The sequence below is a fragment of the Catharus ustulatus genome, chromosome 5, assembly GCF_009819885.2.
Source record: "Catharus ustulatus isolate bCatUst1 chromosome 5, bCatUst1.pri.v2, whole genome shotgun sequence".
Lineage (NCBI taxonomy): Eukaryota > Metazoa > Chordata > Aves > Passeriformes > Turdidae > Catharus > Catharus ustulatus.
Genome location: NC_046225.1, coordinates 52,247,744 through 52,261,222, shown reverse-complemented (window position 1 = coordinate 52,261,222; position 13,479 = coordinate 52,247,744). Strand labels below are relative to the sequence as shown.

The 13,479-nt window shown below is 36.6% G+C and overlaps 1 protein-coding gene across 2 annotated transcripts in view; it reads left to right on the top strand.

Moving 5' to 3' along the window:
• Window positions 1-13,479, top strand: part of N4BP2 (NEDD4 binding protein 2) — a 32,775-nt gene that overhangs the window by 8,944 nt on the left and 10,352 nt on the right. For both annotated transcript variants that reach the window (XM_033060136.1, XM_033060137.1), the window contains exons 5-12: window positions 1,410-2,631; window positions 3,463-3,587; window positions 4,757-4,845; window positions 6,329-6,405; window positions 8,130-8,285; window positions 8,882-11,181; window positions 12,562-12,647; window positions 13,372-13,411. In XM_033060136.1, coding sequence (XP_032916027.1) covers window positions 1,410-2,631; window positions 3,463-3,587; window positions 4,757-4,845; window positions 6,329-6,405; window positions 8,130-8,285; window positions 8,882-11,181; window positions 12,562-12,647; window positions 13,372-13,411 — 4,095 coding nt within the window. The remainder of the gene's footprint in view (window positions 1-1,409; window positions 2,632-3,462; window positions 3,588-4,756; window positions 4,846-6,328; window positions 6,406-8,129; window positions 8,286-8,881; window positions 11,182-12,561; window positions 12,648-13,371; window positions 13,412-13,479) is intronic.

Sequence of the window (13,479 nt, the reverse complement as noted above, 5' to 3'; positions counted from 1 at the left end):
TGAACTGAGCTTTTATTTTACATTTATTTTGCATTGTCGTCTTATTGTGTCCACTGAGGATTGGTTTCTGCAGGATAAATTCTGTTTGCTGTGTTTAGTTCTCTGCAGCCTTGCTGGAACTAAAGCAAGGATCTAGTTTCTTTCCCTGCATTCTGCCAACCTACATACCCAACTCCCCTGGCAGACCATTTTCTTATTTATGCCTAGTCCCTCCCATTCTTTTGTGATTTTAAAATTCCTCTATATACAAGGTTATTTGCTTATGATAAAAGTACTGTATGAGGTGCTGGATAGCAATGTCTGAGAAGTTACTTGTCAGGGGAATAAGCCATATATGGAGCATGTTAATCAATTTGTATTCATATGATGTGATTAACTGGGATTATTTCAAGAATATGTGCCAAGAAAGCAGATTTTGGCACTTTTTTAATATGTATGAAAGCTAGGTAACCATTAAAAGGACTGTTTTTATTACCTAAATTGTACAGAGTTTATAACTTAAGAACAAATGTGAGAGTGCTGTTACAATTGTTAATTTTAAAATTGAATTTGATGGAATCACTGATTCATGCTTCGATCTCTTAATAAGAGTTATATATTTTAATAAGATTTGCCTTTATCATAATAACAGTTTTATCTAAAGCTTATCAGAGAATGCAGTAAACATGTAGAGTTCATAGCCTTGTACTGTTAATAGTAGTTTAAAACTGGAAAGGTTAGCATAATTGAGTGCAATAAGTTGTTTTCATACAGTAGAGGAGCTGGAAAGATGACAAAGATTTTGTTTAATGAGTGCAGACAGAGTTATGCTGACGTGAGCTTAAAGTTTTTGCTACACTGTCTTTCAGGAAAACAGAAGCTTAGCTTTAGGACTCAGATGATGTTTGTGCCTGCTTTTCATTTTGTTCATGTTTTTCACTGGCACTCTCTGCTCTATTTAGTGGCTTTACAGGGAATTGCTGCAGATACTGGATTTTTCAGGCTATATTAGATAGGACATTTTAAAGTGGGCCATAGTGAACATACTTCACATACTTTTTTCTCTTTCATCCTCTGTAGAGTTTCTAGCTCATTTTACACTATTCCAGCTATATGAGATAGATTAGAAATATGTATCCATTTATACATCCTGCTCTGATGTTTCTTCCAGTTAAAACTGGTAATTTTTAGACAGTATTCCCTTAGTAATTTTTAAGTTTATTAGGTTGTTATTTTTCAATATGTCTGTATTGAGTTCTGCCTTTACTTCTAATGAAGAGTGGATCAAGGGAGTTTCAGAAGCTGGTGAACTGTCTTTTGGTCATTTCTTTAGTTGTCATAAATGCTTCTTCAAGTAAAAAAAGATTGTGTGCACATCAGCTTGGGTTTGTTTAGTTGACCACGCTTTATTCTGTTTTCTTACCCAACAGTAGAAAATGCTATGGATCATCTTCTAGAGCTGTCCACCCATGCCAAAGGAGTAGCATCTTCAAAAACTTTGGGTTTTGATTTAGCAGCATCATCATTACCTCTTGTTAATCAGCAGAGATCTGTTGCAAATGATAGAATGGGGGAAGCTACTGCAGCACATAGTTATTCTGGAGCAGCAATAGCAAAGATCCCTACTGTGCAGATGACTGGAGACCTGAATTCCTTACTAGAAACTGCCTTTCAGAGTTACAGCTTGAGCGAGGAATTTCCTAATTCTGCAGATGACCAAATAGTACTTGAGCACCCTGTGGAATATGATGATTTTACCGAATTTCCCGAGTGGGAAAAATCTGATTCGGTTTGCAATGCCCTACTTTTTCCACAGCAAGCAGAGACAAATAATGTGGTTTTAGAAAGCTCCTGCTGTTCCCAGCCACTGGTGAGTCAGCTGAGCATCCGGACAAGCTCACCGTCTGCATCAGACAGTTTTGCACAGACACTGGAAGATTCTGATTTGTTGGAAATGCATGTTCAACATGATGTGGCTTCAGAAGTATATAAACTATCAAATGGAGAAATACCATGTGAAAATTCTGATCAGACACAAGATACTGTTTTGGATCAAAGTACTGTGCCTGCTGCTTCTTGTGGGTCATCCCAAAGACCTGTGGAGCTTGGAGTAGCTGTTACTGGAGATGCTAATTCAAAGTGCCTGGAACAACATGAAGATGCAGTGACTACCTTTAGCAGCTATCAGAATGCTTCTCCAGAGGCATATATCTCTCCTGAAACATCCAGTTTCAAAACACAGAAACCTGCAGATACTCAGCAAACTCAGCAGGGTTATAACTTAAATTTTTCTACATCATCAGGTCAATCTCAACAACACTGGAATCTCATGGCTCCTGTGTTTTATCCATCCAGTGGAAGTCACAGCTTTGTAATTCCTGTGGCTGCCAGTCCAGGGCAGTGGAGACCTGTTTCTGACTGTAGAACTTCGGAAAAAGGACTTTTTCTTTCCTCCCCAGTGGTTTCAAATACCTGGGATGGCAACCCTTCTCTGAAGGTATGGGGAAATCAAGATAGAAACTCAAAATTGAACCTCTCGCAAGCACAGCAACCACGTGTTTGTCACATGATGAGAAAAAAGATGCAACTTATAGGTGAAGTACTTGTCCTTCTCAGAGGTGTTCCAGGATCAGGAAAATCATATTTGGCAAGGTAGAACATTTATATTGTGAGCTTCTAAAAAAATTGCTTAATTGTGCACAGGATTTGGCACAGACAGAGAGAATTTTCTGACACTTGTGAAGAGTAATGCATAAACCTTAAATTGCTAGCTATACAATGTGATGGTAATAATAATTGCTGAGAGTAGAGTTGCTTGCAGGTCCTTTCCTAGTGGAAATTGGAATAGGAATGATGAGCTTTAACTTCTGTCACTGAACAAAGGAGTTTGTCAGCAGAGCATCATTGCTGTAATGTAAAGTCTGCTGTATTCTTCCAGTCCCAGTTTATTTCTAATGTTTTCTTGGAGTAACAGTGATGGAAATACGCTGGCTCTTTACAGGCAGAAATTCCCCTTTCACTGTATGACTTTTTTTAACAGATAGTATATACAAAGCTTCTTGGGCTGAATTTTTGATTTCTTTTCTTACTCTCTAAAAGCTTAGTTTGAACTTAGACTCCTTTTGATTGACATCTGAAACATTTGATGCAGTTAAGACAGGATATTTGTCAGTGTGAAAGTATGTCATTACATGTAGGTGGAAAAATACCTCCCTTATTTTGAAATGAGAGACTTGTAGGGAAACTGTATCAGCTCTCTCCCCTAGATACTCAGCCTTTGGAAAAAACAAAAGAGGGAAATTATTGTAGATTGTATTTGCTTTGAGGTTGATGTTTTATTTTTCTCCTCTTACCTACATTTGCTGCTTCCATTCCAAATAATTTTGGTTTTGTGCAAGAGACTAAAAGAAATATATATGGTAGTAGACATTGGAACCTGGGAGAAGAAGGGGGAAAAGCTGTTTATTTCTTGATCTTTCACAGGAATTTGCTTGAGGATAATCCAGGTGGAATCATTCTTAGTACTGATGATTACTTTTACAAACATGGACAATACCATTATGATCCTGATTGCTTAGGGGAAGCACATGACTGGAACAGGAAACGAGGTGAGATATAAATAAGGGATTAGCTTACTCATTTACAGTTCAGTGCTTGTGTGCTGTTTAAAAATCTGCCTGGCTTATTACGTGACAAGTATTTATCACATTGTAGAAGTATTTTTTAGTATGTGCAGAAAAAGAACATGAGCACAAACTTAGAAGTCATCTGTTCATTGTTGTTTTGCAATTAGAAATGCCAGTGTCTTTGTGAAGAGTATGTTTTGTCCTCAGATTTTATCATGGTATGTGTTTTGGGTAGTGTCCCATTTCTCAAATGGTTGCTTATACCATCTGCCAGAAATATTTCTTCTGAGATGATCCATAATATGCATATGTAGTAAGTAATGAGGATACAAATAGTACACAGATATCTTCCTGCTCTTCGTTATCTTTTTTTTTCTCTTGTACACAAAATTATTGTCAAATGTGAAAAAAAGTAGAAGAGCAAGACAGAATAAATTATTTTTCCCCTTTTCATAATTGGGTGGGGTTTTTTTTGACAGTGACCTTTGCTAAATTCACCATAGAACATTTCTTTTTAAGCTTTTACTTGCTAAATTTGAACCATGGTCCCTTTTCTGATGTCAAATTTCTACCAGTGGAGAAACTAATTAAAAAATGTGGGTTTCCACAAGGACTGTTATTGTTCAGACACTTTGTAACATGGCTACAGAAACATGGTGCTGTGGCTCAAAGTTAGTGGTTCTATACGTTTCATTACTGTGTAATTAAATTACAATAATTCTTTTGGTTTTTCATATTTTATACAGTTTACAGAGTGGACTAATCTTAAGACTGTTATAAAGCCAAGAATTTTGTATGCAACAAAGAAGTCCACTTTAAGGTGATCATGTAGTTTTTTTAGTTTAATTTACTGATTGATTAGTTATCTTGGTGCATTTTACATCTGCATTTTCATTCCTTGATTATCATACATATGTTAATTCAAAAGCTAATGCCATATCTCAGTAGCTTTACATGTGAGGGGGGATTTCTGAAATAGAGGGCCTTGAAACAGATTAAGCTATGGCAAGAGTTCTTCACACAGTGGTTAATCATTATAGATAGTCCGTGTAAAAATAGAGCAAATTTAGAGAATGAATATTAAAATTATGTTCACCCTATTGTAATGAAATTAACTGTATTACATTATTTTGTACATGTGTATTTTTCAGCCAAAGAAGCATTTGAAATGAGACTCTCTCCTATAATAATTGACAACACAAACATACAAGCATGGGAGATGAAGCCTTATGTTGCTTTGGTTAGTATTACAATTTGACCAGTGAAAAGAGACTATTGACTAGCATGGCAACAACATATATTTTAAAATGGGAGTGTCTTTCCCAGTCTAGCTGCTACTCCACAAGGAAGTCAGGAGTAAAAAAAAAGTGTTGCATGGGATCATATTGCCCAGTGTCATGTTATGTGACTCAGTGTCATGTGGTATATGAGCATTAACCTGGCCTAGTTACTAAAAGCCAAAGGCAAGTGGTTTGTTCTTGGGGCCAAGAGCAAATGTTGAAGAAACTGAATTTTATTCCTCTTTTATATGATCAGTAAAATTAGAAGCTATTTCAAAAATGTAATCAACACTATTGAATGAGTGGTGTGATGCTCTGTAAAACTTGAAAACTCAATTTCATCCTAAATATGATGTAGAGGCAGATATCAGTTGGAGGCTAGAGTTACCAAGTATTGCTAGCTTGCTTGAAGTTATGCAGATTTACTTAATATTTTTTGTTGAAGTGATCCTACCTTTCCACTTAATAGTTTCTAAATGGGCATCAGCACTTTTAGAGTCTAGAGCATATTTTACTATTGATCCTTGACCATATTGGTTGGTAGTTAGAATAACATTATTTAACTGAAATAATACATTGCAAAGAAGTATTATACTGTAGATCTGGGATTTCTCCTTGCCTGTTACAGAAACATGGCAGAGTATAGTACATGTAATTGAGAGCTTTTGAGCACATACCCTACATATGCTAATGGATTAATGAACAGTGAGACTTTAACAGATAATTTTCATTAATAAAATGTTTATTTTCTATCCTTGCATTTATTAACAACTGTCAGATTAGCAGTTCTTGTATAAGTTATGTCTTTAATTTTGCTGTATACTGAAATCAAGATGCAACAAGAGTTCTTCCAGAACTGCAGTGTTTGGTACAGTGATGAGAATTTTTTCTGAAAACAGGAATGGGGAGAAACAGCACAGTACTTGCAGTGTTTCATCTGATTAGACTTTAGGCTCCTTTTCCATCATGATGAGACTGGACTATACAGGAACCATCTTCCTGCAGCTTGGTCAAGTCTCCCATGTGGCAGGAAGGCTGTCCATAATACCTGTGCTAATGTAACTGAATTGCTTGTTTTGGAGCTGGTTCACATTTGGTCAGCTCTGAATGTAAACTGTGCACTTTCCTCTGTCTTGGAGAGGCTGTGTATACATGTGCATACTGTGTCTGGAAAGAGGAGATGTTTTGCAGTATTGTCTCAGGGAAGACACATTGTAGCACACATTTAATTTTATGGTGAGAAATACATATACGTGTTGTAAAAAATCTCTGCTATGTAAACCAAAGTGCAACACTGAATGAAAGTGTTATTCCAAATGTTTAATAGGTATGAAAAATGCCAAAAACAGCTTCAAAGAAGCAAGCTCGGCATATAATGTGCTTTGTCATAGAAGTAAGAAATGGGTGATGTGGCATGTTCTGTTTTATATCTCTTACGTTCAGGCTCAGCAGTTCAAATACAAAGTAATGTTCCGAGAACCAGACACTTGGTGGAAGTTTAAACCGAAAGAACTTGAAAGGTAAGAGTGTAAAGGAAAATAACATACGGGGCAGTATAAGCTGTGATTTCTAAAAGGGTGTCACTTAGTACAATGGCTAGTGAAGTAGCAAGGTATCTGTTAAAATTTTTGGTTAGTATATAATTTTGGTCAGATAATAAGTAGCTTTTTAGTGGTATTTTATGGACTTTTGTATGTATGTATTATAAGATCTTTGGTCACTTCAGTTACCTGCAAAAGGTACTGTTAGCAATAGACACTGTAATGTTTTCATTATTAGAATTCTTTGCATGTAAGGTACAGTGACTGTTACTTTGGGTTGCTGAAGTTGCAAAAATTGCACCATGTTGGGGCTGTTTTTGCATCCTGGTCTGTTGCTTTAGTTGAAGTGTTTCTGCTGTGATTGAAATTACGGCAGTGAGCACCTTGTGTCCAAAGAGGGACAAACCTCTGTGCATCACCATTGATGCTTAGCTCTTCTTTAGCAGGACCATCTGTTACTTAGGACTGAAATCACCAAGACATAAACCCTATGTAAATGAATAATGAAACATAAGAAAACATAATGAGAAAATTGGCTAGATGACAGTCCAAATGTTGTGATCACTTTCCAAAGTGAAGGCTTATGTGCCTTTGGGGAGGGACTGCAGCTCTTCAATCCTTTTTATGGCTTGGATGCTGGGACAGAGTGCACTCTTAGCAAATTTGCAGGTGATATGGAAGTAAGCAAGAGTAGTCTTAAGCAGAGGTCATTGAAGAAGAAGCATATTGTTGTTTTCAGCTACCTTTTGAAAGGTTATAGAGAGGACTAAAAATAATTGTGCAGGGATAGGACAAACCAAACATCATCAAGTTGGAACTTTTGATTACATAAAAGAGAAAAGCCCAACATTTACTTTAAAAGTGGTTAGGTACTGAAAGAGTTTGTCCAGAGAGTTTGTAGACTTTCAGTCATTTGGGATATTCAAAATCAGACAAAAAGCTCTGGGCCAGCTGATCTACCTGTACTTTCTCTGAGTAGGAGACTGATGTATGAGACTTCCAGAGGTCCCTTCCAACAGAAATTATTTTGTGATTTTATAGTGCCTGTTGTCATCTGGATTTGCATGTTTAGCTTAAAGTTGGCTGCTTTTTAAGTGAGGTAAGGTAGATTATTTTCCTTCTTAAAATAAAAGGAACTGCAGCAGAACACAGTGTTAATTGGTGCTTAAGAGAGTTAGTGAAAATTTCTGGCCAAAGGGTGTCTGGAATAACAGGTGAATAGGTTTTCTTCAATGCTCAATGCTTCAATGCGTCAGTGCTTCAATGCTTCAGTGCTTCAATGCTCAGTTTAGCAAAACCAAAGAAAGAAGACTGAATTCAGAAGTCTTCTGTACCCAGTTTGATATCCTGTATCGCTGTCAGGATCTGATATAGTTTGTTTTCTGAAACTTATTTGAAGAAGATGCATTATTAATACAGTTTTAGACTTTAATATTGAGCAAAACATCCAGCTTCAGTACAGGCAGACCACATGGGGTGGAGAAGTGGAGCAGCAATTTGTCTGATGTGTTCTGTTTGCAGTGCCATAGTGTCCTGATACAGAAAGAACTGCTGTTTCACAGCTTTTCATCTGGTTCCCTGAATTCTGTGGTTGGTCTTGCTAACTATTAAATTTATTAAATTATTATTAAATTATTCTGTTTTGTCATTGTAATTCACAAATCTGAAATGTCTTTTTTTCTTTGTTTGTTTACAATTCATAGAAGAAACATCCATGGTGTATCTAAAGAAAAGATCAAAAGAATGTTGGAACGGTATGAACGCTGCCTTACTGTTAGATCAATATTGGATTCTTCAGTTCCAGACAAATCAGAAGCTGCTGGTTGGAGTGAAGATCCTTGTCAGGAGGAAAGCCAGAGGTTAGATTCTTCCACTAGCTTTGTAGCATCAAATAAAAGGCTACGAAAATGAAGCCTTTTAGCTTCTTAGCAACAAAACCTGGGTAATAGTGTTGAGCAGTGAATGCATTAAAAAAGACAATTAAGTAAGAAAAAAAATACCTACATAGTTTCCTTAATTTTTAAGAATTTCAGGATTTTCAAAATGAGCAGTCAAGGGATCTAGTCAACTTTCTAATGCTTTTGAAAGCCTCCCATTATGACTGTGTTACTTTGACTGACTGACTTTCTGTTACCTTAGAAATGTTGCATGTATGCTATAGATACAAAGCACTTAAAATCTATAAATTGTTTTTAGAAGAATGTAATCCCAAATAAGAGCAAATTACTTTTACTGTTTCCAAGTTTGTATGTTGATGTTAGATTGTATCTTTGTGGTAGAAGGTGGATTCTTTGTGCAGTAGTGTTGGAGTTATAGCTAGTCATAAATTTGTTTTCCTCTCAGTAGGAGTCTAACTAGGTTAAACTCTCTAGTTCTAACTGGAGTTAAAAATGTGGACAAATGCTTTAAGAAGGTTTGAAATGGGTTTTACATCTCATTTCAATTTGTCTTTCAGAAAGAGAGAGTTACATTCAGATGCGAAGGAAGAAAAATGTTTTGCTTCTGAGGTGGAGCCTATTGAATTAACTGAAGTTGATAAAACTTCTCCCAGTATTTCTCTAACATTAGAAAGTAGTTGCGATCCTGAGCATTTTCAGAAAGAGGAAAAAGAAATGGAAGATAACTCAGTGGAACATAGTTCTGAGAACAGCACTGTTCAAGATGACTTGGAAATTAATTTATCAGATTGCACCAAAAAAGAGCTGCCCTTGGAGAAAAAAGGAGGAAAGGGATTAAAACCAGAAAAAACTGAAGCAGAAATGGATGAGATTGATGTGATCCCAGCTGAAGAGGCTGTGAACTTACACACAGATGGAGCAGAGGAACACAGTGATAACAACAGTCTCAAAGTTCAAATTGCCGTTGAACAATTGGGTGAAATATGTATGGAACCAAAATCAAGACAAATGAGTAACACAGTGGAACCAAGCAGTTTGGCTTTTGGCGCGTCAGGAAAACCAGAACTGCTAAACTTTCTGGGTGACTGGCCTGTAGAACAAACAATGGGACAGAGAGTCAAAAGATCTAGAAGACTAGAAAAATCTCCTCTGAAGAGTGATAAGGAAAGTGAAACTCCCAGTCAGCAGCATTCTGAGATAGGTAAAGAGCAAGTGGGCCTGCCTGAGAAAGGACACGAGGATGAAAATCTGCCCTGTAGCTGTTACTCGGATAGTTCAGATACAGTTACACCAGAATTGCAAATGTTAGGATATTGGCCTATCTCAGCCTCATTAGAACAGAGACAACAAAGGTCAAGGAGAATGAGAAAGACAAATTTAAATCAGTGTGATGAACACAGAAATACTGAAGATGACACTGATATGAATGCTCTTGAAACTGTACATGTGATTGATGGGTCACCTGTGAACACTGGAGAGCAACCAGATCTAAGGAGCTTGCCTGTGCACCAAGAGGAAATAGCAGCTAGTGAAACACTAAGTGAAGAAAAATCTCAGCAAAATAAGAGAACAAGAAAACATCACAAATTAGCCCTCACTTTTACAAACAGCAGCTTGCTGCATCCCAGAGAAGAGGACCACTTGTCTAAACTTAATGTGGCAGAAGAGAAACAGGACACAAACTTATGTAGACAAAAAAGTAGCCATTCACAGACTGAACCACAGGACTTTGCTCTCCTGTGGAGATTAGAAAAGAAAATGCTTTTTCCTGAGACAGCAAAAATATTGCAGGGCAGGCTAGATGGCTTCAAACCCAAAGATATAGATAATGCCTCAGATTCTCAGGAAAAAATACCCTATCGAGTTACGTATGATAAAAGCACTTTTGTGGAGGAAAGTGAGCTTATCAATATTGATGAGTCTGAAGAACTAGATACTCTCTGTAAGCTCTTTGAGTCTGTTTCATTTGAAGCTCTGAAAGATCTGTATGAAAGATGTAATAAAGACATAGACTGGGCCACAGGTCTACTGTTAGACTCTGATGAAAAGTTACGTAAAGCTGTTGATGCTGAAAGCTTTCAGGTTAGTGAAGCTGAGCCAGTGGTCACAGACCTTGATTTCAAGGCAAGTACAAACTATAATGAGAATCTCAAAGACTGCAAACAAGCCCCACAAGTACTTGGGGCTGGTGATATCTTTGAGGCTTTAGAAGGCCAGAACTCATCTCTCAGCACTGCAGAAAGTAGGCTTGCCAAGACAGCTGTGACAAGTGCTGATGTGTCTGACTCATTCACTACTGCTACCTCATTGGATAATTCAGTGGAACTGAAAAATACTGTGGATTCAGCCACTAGAACTGACACAAGCAACTCAGCAGCAGGTATCGTTGAGCTGTCTGCTTCAGGAAAGCAGGTGGGAGAGAGTGAAAGTCCTCTTGAAGAAGCTGTAAATAAGCCATCACTTTCACAACTTGATGCAGGTTTGCCTCATGATCCCAGCACAACTCCTACCAATTTGAAATCTGAATTAATCAATGAAAGTGACAGTAACCCTTCAGAAAGCAATGCTGAAAATTCCAAAGGGACTGTGTTGGTACTGGAAATGGATCATGCACCTCTAGTGGGTCCTGGGAGCAATAAGGAACTGGAGATGGATAAAAAACCTCAGGAGAATTCCAGGGAGATACGTGGTAAAGAAGAAATTGAAACTCCAAGCTGGGCTGCAGTGAAAGCCAAGCGACAAAGCCCTACACCAGCTTCACATGCAGCCTTCAGTATAGATTGTCTAGAACTAACACTGCCTCCTGAACTGGCACTCCAGCTGAAAGAGATATTTGGACCTGTTGGCATTGATGCAGGTATGATGCAATTATATACAGGTTCTTATGAAAAAAAATTATTTGGGTAGGAAACCTTTCTTTCTTTGCCTGTGCTTTTTTCCCTTCATGCTTGATTTTTAGGCAATAGATTCCTGTAATTCCTCATCATACTGGTGGCTCATGCTGTTAATGCAGAAATGAAACTGAACTAAGCATGGCATAAAATATAAGTGCAGTAATGCACTTCTGCCTTTCTTTTTGTACATGCACATACTTCAAAATAAAAAGAAAATATATTGGCTTATTTGCATTCTGGGCTAAAAGGCCTTTGAGCTTATATTTAAACATTGAATATTTAGATGATAAGGAATATGCAAATTGTGGCTGATAAAGGAAGAAGTAAGGGACAAAAACAACTTTTGGCATCAGTTAAGTTGGGGAACAAGAAGATGGATGGTTAAGGGAGATGAAGTGTGGCTATATAGTTAAAAGATGACAACAGACCAGTCTGCTGGCAAATTACGGGTAAGGAAGCAGCTTGAACATGCATCTCAAAAGTTAAAGAGTGGTAGAAAAAGGAAAATAGGAGGAATATGCATCTTGATGTTTTTCTCTTTTCCTCACACTTTCTCTTTTTTTTTTTTTTTCATTTCCATCTTTCATATTGAAGATTGCTTTATGTGAAACCCTGGATACCTGATTTATTGGTGGGTTTGATTGCTGGCCTCTTTGCCTTACATGCCTACCTCCTTAAAAAAATGTTTTTTTAACAGAAGAGTGTTTTATTGTGCCTCAAGCATGCCCAAAATATTTATTTGGTGCATACATACTTCATGCCTTTTTTTTTTTTTTTTTTTTTTTGAAAATGTGAGAAACACCTTTTTAAGGAAAAAGAGCTTTTGTCATGATACCATGATAATTTCTGCTGTTTTCTTTAGAGTTTGGGGGGGATGCTTGGAGTTTATTTCGCTGAATTTTGTGTTGGAAAGAAGGGATGTGACTGCAGTTGGGCTGTGGTGGGTATGTTGTACAGAAAAGCAGTTGCCATATGGATTACAATGGAATAGGGGGAATCATAGTTCCATGGATGAAACTATTGTTTTCAATTGACAACAGCTTTGTAAAAGATTCTGCTAAAAAAATGGAAGACAGGAGGAAAACCACAGTTGTCCAGGTAGTCATATTTCAACAATATAACAGTTAATGTTGACTTGCTTCTTTCCTACCCTTTCAGAGTTTTTGAACACCCGAAAGCAATTTCTGTGGAATGCTTTTTTTGTTTAGAAGTTTTTTCAGGCCTGACCAGTTTATTTAGAATCTCCAAAATTAAAATTAGTAAGTCTAGGATACAGTACTTTAATTGCTTACATATATTTTTATAGAATGCTTTTAATGAATATATTCTTTTTGTTCCACAAGGTTCACTAACTGTTGAGGATTGTGTGGTTCATATTGATCTGAATTTGGCAAAAGTGATTCATGAAAAATGGAAAGAATCTATTCTGGTCAGTAGATTTCTTGCTTATGATACAGTGTGGCATGCCTGTATTTTGTCAGATCGTTTATCTCCATATGTCTTAGTCTAAAGGTGTTGTCTTTGCAAAAACAATGATAAAATGTAATAGTAGTTAGTAAAATGTGTGGAGTGTATCAGTATGTCATAATCATTGGAGCTATTTAAAGACATTATAAGTGATGTCATGAGTGCCTCATAATGAAAACAAGATTCTTAAAAAAGAAGGATCATAGTTCACAATTTCACTACAGAATTGATGAAAAATTCCACTGGCCAAAAATCCATATTGTAAAAAGGTTTTTTACAAAAATCATTATTCTGTAAAATGAATTCTTTTATTAATTATTCTCTACACAAAACATCTCTGGGTGCAATAATCAAGATGAGTTCTCTAACTTGTGTTCCTTCACAGCTCTGTGAAACTTGGAATAGCTTTTGGCAAAATTTTTGTTTGGTTTATATAATTAAGGCTATGAAGTCTTAGCAGTGGGGCATGTTTCTCTGGTTTGATGTGTTTTTAGAAAGATAATTCTAGTTTACAAATTTCACTTCAAAATTATCTTTCCTAAATATATTTATTTTAAGATACTGAATCTTTGAGAAATATTGTGAGGCCTTATTTTGAAACTGCTTTAATTAGAAGCTAACACTTGGGAAGTTTTCCTGCAAAATTTATAAGTTATAACATTCATGATTTTACTGTTTTTATTTAGAAGCGTCAGAGGAGAGATAAATCGTGTTCGTCTGCAGAAGGTATGTTGTGTATTTCTTTTAACTGTAAAAATACATAATGTTCATTATAAAAGTAATTAATTATTTGA